Source organism: Pediculus humanus, genomic scaffold (genome assembly GCF_000006295.1).
Source record: "Pediculus humanus corporis 1103172108268 genomic scaffold, whole genome shotgun sequence".
NCBI lineage: Eukaryota > Metazoa > Arthropoda > Insecta > Psocodea > Pediculidae > Pediculus > Pediculus humanus.
The window spans coordinates 64559-71445 of NW_002987837.1; the positions used below are offsets into that span (position 1 = coordinate 64559).

A 6887-nucleotide genomic window follows, 5' to 3' on the forward strand; every position below is an offset into this window, starting at 1 on the left:
TATTATTATTATTATTATTGTCATCATTTTAAAATAAAAATTTATTAATGAAAAAATTAATAATAATAATAATAATAATAATAATAACTGGAAACCCCTGTGGGGGAGAAAGAGAGAGAGAGAGAGAGAAGGGGGTGGAGAGCGAAAATGTTTGAAAACAAAACCGAAATGTTTATTTAATAACGGTTTACATGTTGAGCCTTAGCCACAATAAAAAGGGGGTCGATTTAAAAATATTTTTCCTACTTTTATTTTTTTCCTTTTTTCCCCCATTTTCCAGTTATAATTCATTTGACGTAATAAAAGAAATAGTTTTCTTTTTTTTTTTTTTTTTTTTTTTTCAAGAAGGGTGTTTACTTGTTTTATTTGAAAGCTTTTTCTCAATTCGTTTTCCCTCCCTCCCTCCCTCCCTCCCCCCTTTTTTATTTTATTAAGAATGTACACTAAAATATTCTATGCATTTAGTAAACTCGATTCTTTTCTTTACGGATCGTTAATCACTTCAAGACTCAAAAATCTAAATTTTCCTTTTTTTTTTCCTTTTTTTGATTCAATGAAATAAGAATACCGAGTTAAAACTACCACCACTCCATTACTTTTATATCACCCGTGAGATAAAAGATAAAAAAAAAAAAAGGGAAAATTTATCAATTTAATTACTTGTAAAAAATCCGTATCCTCCTCCTCCACCTCCACCTCCTCCTCCCACGTGTTTTCTTTTACTTCGGTTTATGTATATAAATTTAGGTTTAATCCAAAATCCTTTTTTTTCTGTGAGATCTTCTGGAAAAAAAAAAATTTATTTATTATTTATTGATTGATTATTGATTAATTGTGAAAAATTTTACCATCACCTTTTTCGCCCTGTAAATAAAATAAATAAATGAATAAATTTTCCCTTTTTTTTTCCTTTTCCCCCCTAAACGTGGAAAATTTTTAACAAAAAGAAAATTTTATTGTTTTTTACCTATTAGATTTTATAATGAGTTTTCCCTTTTTTTTTTTTTTTTTGTTAAACTTAATGTTAAAATAATAAAAAAACAAATAAAGGTATATTTAATACCATAAAATTCAAAATACCTTTTTTTAAGACCTTGTAAAATTTTCCCATAAATAATAACAATAATAATAATAATAATAGTAATAAAATAAGGTAATCTAATTTTAAATTTGTTGTTATTATTTGATAATTCACGTTCCAAATATAACTTCTTGTTTCTCTCTATAAAAAAAAAAAGTAAAGTCAGTTAAGGTGAAAAACTATTAATAATTTAATATTATATTTTAATTAAATTATATTCTTAATGTAATTTATTAAAAAAAATAATAATAATAATAATAATAATTTGTTTTGTACTAAAATAACTATTTTACTAAAAAATATTTTTATGTTTGTGTATGTACCATAATATATATTTCATCCCGATTGATTGTTTTTTTATTCTTTCAGCCATTCGCCAATTAATTGTTCTATTTGTTTTCTTGCATCAACTAACTGAGGAGGATCTTTTTCCGAACTTGGATACATGTTGGCACAATGAGCCGTGCCTAAAAGACAAACGATTGCATGTAAATGGTAACTACAATTAGTAAAACTTTTGTAAAAATAATATAATTACCTTGAATGTAAATAGCCGGAGCTCCGGGTCTTAATGTTTTTGTGATACCCAAAGCATGCCAAGGATCTATGGACCCGTGAACGAAAACAATATTATCAGCCACTAAATTTAATCCTCCGTAAATCATATTCGTTCTAATAATTCCTTCTTCCGTTAAATTCGCATTGTATTTTATACCGAATATGTCGGTGCACTGTTTCAAAAAAAATTCAGGTGGAAATTTATTTCCAAACATTTGTTTTGTCGTGTTTAAAGAAGAAGTTTGAAAAAATCCAAATTCTGTACACGTTTGATAAGTCCATTGTCTTCCACCCTCTGCGACTTCACTTTTCCAGTCTGTCAATTGCATTTGTTTAATCATTTTATCATATTTATAATCCAGACATTTTTCTTTGGTTGTTTTATTCAAAACAACTTCGTTGACGACTGCAAGTCTATTGATTTCTTTTCCCAATGATTGATTTAACATTATGTCGCATAAATAATCGATTGTTAAATCTGATCCACCTGAATTTTGATCGTGACGATTGTCTTTGTTATATTGAACAACTCCGGCAAAATTTCCAGCTAAACTTTCGAATAAATTTGAATTATCATCTTCATTGTTTAATTCCAGCGGATCACATAGTTTAAACATTTTAAATAGTGATCGTTGTCCTAAAGGATGTATCAATAATGACATTATCTGTTTTGTTCCAGCCTCTATGGCTGTGACACATTCTGGATTATAACTACTTAAAGAATCTTTAACCACATCAAAATATTCTGGAAATGAAATTAAAAAATGTTTTAAATATTTCAATAAGTAACGAAAAAGAATTATATACATATAATATAAATTTTTACCTTCAAAATTGATTAAAGCAAGAAGAGGACCACTGGTAGAAACGGCTCCGAGAACTAAATGAGGATATTTTAATCTCATCCAAGCGGCTAAAGAACCTGGATAAGATCCCCCCATGACAATCCATTTTGGAGGTGGAAAAATATTAAGTTTATTATTGAGAGAACTTATAAAGTATGCAAGATCTCCCAGTGCTTGTTCGCTACTTAAATATTTTAAATTTTTAACTCCAAGATCCCTAGAAAAAAAAAAAAAAAAAAATGGCTACCAATTTGAGATTTTCGATAACATACTTTATATTAAAAATGAAACTTAATTCATTTTGTTTTTCGAATTAACCGTTCTTATTGATAAAATCATTCAATTTTTTTTTAAATTAATACTTTTACTTACTCTGTTGGATGACTTTTCCCATAAAATCTATGTTCTACCATAACACAATAAGCATTATATTTTTTAGCATAATCCAACCACGTTCCATTCACCATCCACTTTGGTGAAGCTTCACCTTCCCCACCAATCATAAGAAAAAAAGGACCATTCGGTTGATAAAATGAATCGTTGACAAAATAACGCTGTAAGAGAAATAAGATTGTTCTTGCACAAAAAAAGGCATTAATCAAAGAGAATAATCCTGCAATCCTTACCTGATTCCATGTTTTAGTGTTCGTTGGGTCAAAATGATCCAATTTTTGTACAAAATATTTCTCTTCGGGTGTTATTTCACTACTTTCCGGGTGGCCAAGATTACCGTGTCGAATTCTACCCCATCGAAAATTTTTCCACGCCATGCCATTATTGAATAAAAAAAAAATTATCAAAAATACTCCAAACCGGTTCATTTTGCACATGGAACTTCATAGAACACATTCGAAGTTTCCTTTGTAACGGAAAAATTTTAAACAGACAAAAGGGAAATTAATTACTCTACGAGAAATTTTAACTTACGTTAAAATTAACGATAATTTTTAATAAAAACTCACCATTTTATAAAACTTATAAAAGATAAGTAATCGAACGATAATCATTCTAAAAACGACTAATTTATTTGTCGTTAAAAAAAAAAAAAAAAAATTTTAACTAAAGTTTGCAAATTTGAAAATATGAGGAGGGAAAATTTTGAATTACATGTTTCCCCTTCTACCGTATCCGTTTCCCAATATGGCTGATAAAAAGTATTTGCATTATGAAACACTTATCAAAATAAATTTAAAAAATTAAATTATTCTGATAAGATAATAAATTTTTTTTTTTTTTTTTTTAAACGTAACTAATTTAAAATTAAAATTTTTTTTTTACTTTCTGAGAAAGAGTAATGGATGATATTAGTCGTAGAATTCATAATTTGATCCGTGATCCAGAATCTGATTTATCAAGATTTTTACAATCATTAATTAGAAGGTGATTTTGCAAATTTTTATATGTAAATATGGAGTGAATTATTTTGTTATTTGTAACAACAAGGTAAACTCAGTTAAATCCTTCTTCTTTAGATAAATGACCGAGATTTTTTTTTAAATGAATTTTTGTTTTAGAATTAGCTTGTCATTCAAATATGTTTCCAAAACAAAAGCTTTGTCAATTTGACCTGCTGCATTATTTATAATAACTATGACCTTCAATTTTTTTTTTTTTTTGTTAAATTCTTTGTTTCGTTTAAATTATAATTTTAATGTCTGCATTCAAAAATTTTTGTTTGTTTTGTTTTAGTGGACAAATACTTCAAGCTTCATTCGATGAAGATGACAGCGAAGATGAATTTTTTTCTAATAATTATGTAGCCCATCCAAATATGGAAACTTTAATCGTAAGATTCACTATTAAACATAAATTATTATTTATTTCATTATTAAACAATTTAAAAAATGAAGGCCATCATGTATAAATGTATCTATAAAGCTGTGATATTTACTTACACACTTATTATTATATTTCTCATCGAATAGGAAAGCGATTTTAGTACATTTACAAAGCAATCATCCGGTTTGATAAGCACAACAGGAGCGACGAGAAAACCCAAATCGATTGCTTCCATGATATGTGCAAGAGAAGTAAGTTTTTCAATAAATTTTTAATTATTAAATTGTGATAAATGTGTCGACTCATTGTACCTTGATTAAATTTTAGAGAGGAATAAATGGAAGTACTGCTTTTTCAAAAGTTGATTGCTGCAAGATAAACAATAATTTTTTACCTAGTAACAGTTCAGTGGTCGCTCACATTCCGACAAAAATATTTTGCGGAATTTATTTAGACAATGGTAGATTTTTTTTAACCGCTAGTCAGGATAGAATGATACGTTTATTCGATGCTAATAAAAAATTTACCTTGATTAAAAAAATTATGGCAAAAGATGTCGGATGGAGTATATTAGATGTTGCAGTTAGCCCAGATGGAAATTATTTAGCATATTCTAGTTGGTGTGATAGTCGTAAGTTGTCGCCTACTTGGATTTACACATAAAGAATTTTCTGTTTAGTTGCAATTTTAAATCTATTTTTTTTTTTTTTTTTTTTTACAATCGCAGTTCAATTGTGTAAAATTTGGGATGATTCTGACAATCATGATAGCCTTTTGATATGTCCTGTCGAAAGAAAATTCTGTATATTTTCATTGAAATTTTCACCAAGCGGAAATGAAATACTTTGCGGTGCCAATGATGGTTACATGTATGTTTATAATCGAGAACATAATCAAAGAGCATTTTGTGTATGTTCATTATATAAAAAAATTACCTTTCATTAAGCGCAAACTAAATGCAGGCGGGGGGGAGGGGGAAATCCTCAAAAAAATTATAATTTTTTCATTTCACTGCAGGTAGTCGGACATGATGATGATATAAACGCGGTTGCTTTTGCCGATAACAGTTCTCAAATATTGTACAGTGGTAGCGACGATGGTATATGTAAAGTGTGGGATCGGAGAGCACTTCTTGAATCGAATCCTAAACCGGTTGGTTGTTTTGCCGGTACGTTCGACATATCCAACGTCAAGCTTGAAATAAATAAGTCAAATTTACATTTATGAATATTCTCAGGTCACATGCTCGGTATAACTTACATAGAACCTCGGGGTGACAGTCGACATTTACTTACGAATAGCAAAGATCAAAGCATTAAATTGTGGGACCAGCGAAAATTTTCATCTTACTTGGGAGTGAGAAATACACTCCGAGCTACAAACATTCAAAATTGGGACTACAGATGGAAAAAAATTCCCAAATCACGTGAGTCGTTTTTGATAACGTCATATATAAATTCCATTAACTAATAATAATAATAATAATAATAATAATTAATTACAGTAAGCGATCCGCATAAACGTTTAAATGGAGATTCATCGATAATGACGTATCGCGGTCATTCCGTTTTGCAAACTTTATGCAGATGTCATTTCTCTCCAGCGGAAACTACTGGACAACGATATATATACACAGGATGTGCCGCTGGACGAGTTATCGGTACTCTATTTAAATTTATTACTTCGTTAAAAAAAAAAAAAAAAAAAAAAACCGTTAAAGAGTTAATAATTAAAGTCTCCTTTTTCCCTTTTTTTTTTAGTTTACGATAGTTTAACTGGAAAAATAGAAAAAGAATTAACCGGACACAGAGCTTGCGTGAGAGATGTTTCATGGCATCCTTACCGACCTGAAATAACAAGCGTTTCCGTGAGTTAATTACACATATATATCGATCCAATGCTAACAAACAATCGATGATTATGGTTTTATTATTATTATTATTATTATTATTATTATTAAATTTTTAGTGGGACGGTAACATAATAAGATGGACATATCGCGAAGAAGAATGGACGGATTCGGATTCTGTGAATGAATCACAGAATCGTCGTCGTACTGTGACGTCATGAAATTAAAAATTTTATATGAGAAAAAAATTTCATATCCTGAAAGTGCGTGCGTGAGTGCGTGCGTGCGTGCGTTTTATGCAATAATAATAATAATAATAAATCAAATTTAAATTTCAATACGAAATCGTTTATAATAAAATTCATCTGCTGACAAAAGACAAAAAAACATTTTTTTATAATAATTTTTAAGTAAAATGTTCGTTTGTCCCATTCATCACGATGAATTTTTTTAAACAATTTAATTTAATTTTTTTTTTATTTAAACAAATTGTTTGGTTGTTGCCAAAAAATTTGTACCTATGCGTATGTATATATATATATATAAATTTTTCTAATAATAATAATAATAAGTAAACAATTTTTTAATTTTTATATAAATAATATTAATTAAATTTTGTAAATATAATTTTTTTTGTCTATAATTTTTATTATTATTATTAAGTTTTATTATTATTATTATAAGGTTTTATTATTATTATTATTAAGTACTATTATTATTAGTTGTTATTATTATTATTATTATTACTATTGTTAAAAATATGTGTTGGATTCGA

The 6887-nt window shown here is 27.9% G+C and overlaps 2 protein-coding genes across 2 annotated transcripts; one reads left to right on the forward strand and one right to left on the reverse strand.

The window, feature by feature from the left end:
• Positions 1-1438: 1438 nt before the first annotated feature.
• On the reverse strand, positions 1439-3254 carry Phum_PHUM500230 (uncharacterized protein; the record flags this gene model as incomplete). The annotated part of the gene is made up of 5 exons (XM_002430760.1): positions 1439-1548; positions 1620-2384; positions 2466-2701; positions 2857-3038; positions 3111-3254. 5 exons carry the CDS (start codon positions 3252-3254, stop codon positions 1439-1441), a joined length of 1437 nt encoding a protein of 478 aa, XP_002430805.1.
• A 524-nt stretch (positions 3255-3778) lies between these two features.
• Phum_PHUM500240 (WD-repeat protein, putative) lies at positions 3779-6333 on the forward strand (the record flags this gene model as incomplete). Its single annotated transcript, XM_002430761.1, has 10 exons — positions 3779-3864; positions 4174-4270; positions 4410-4514; positions 4591-4894; positions 4991-5172; positions 5281-5431; positions 5501-5689; positions 5768-5923; positions 6024-6130; positions 6232-6333. The coding sequence occupies 10 exons, from the start codon at positions 3779-3781 to the stop codon at positions 6331-6333; spliced, it is 1479 nt and encodes a 492-aa protein (XP_002430806.1).
• Positions 6334-6887: the final 554 nt, after the last annotated feature.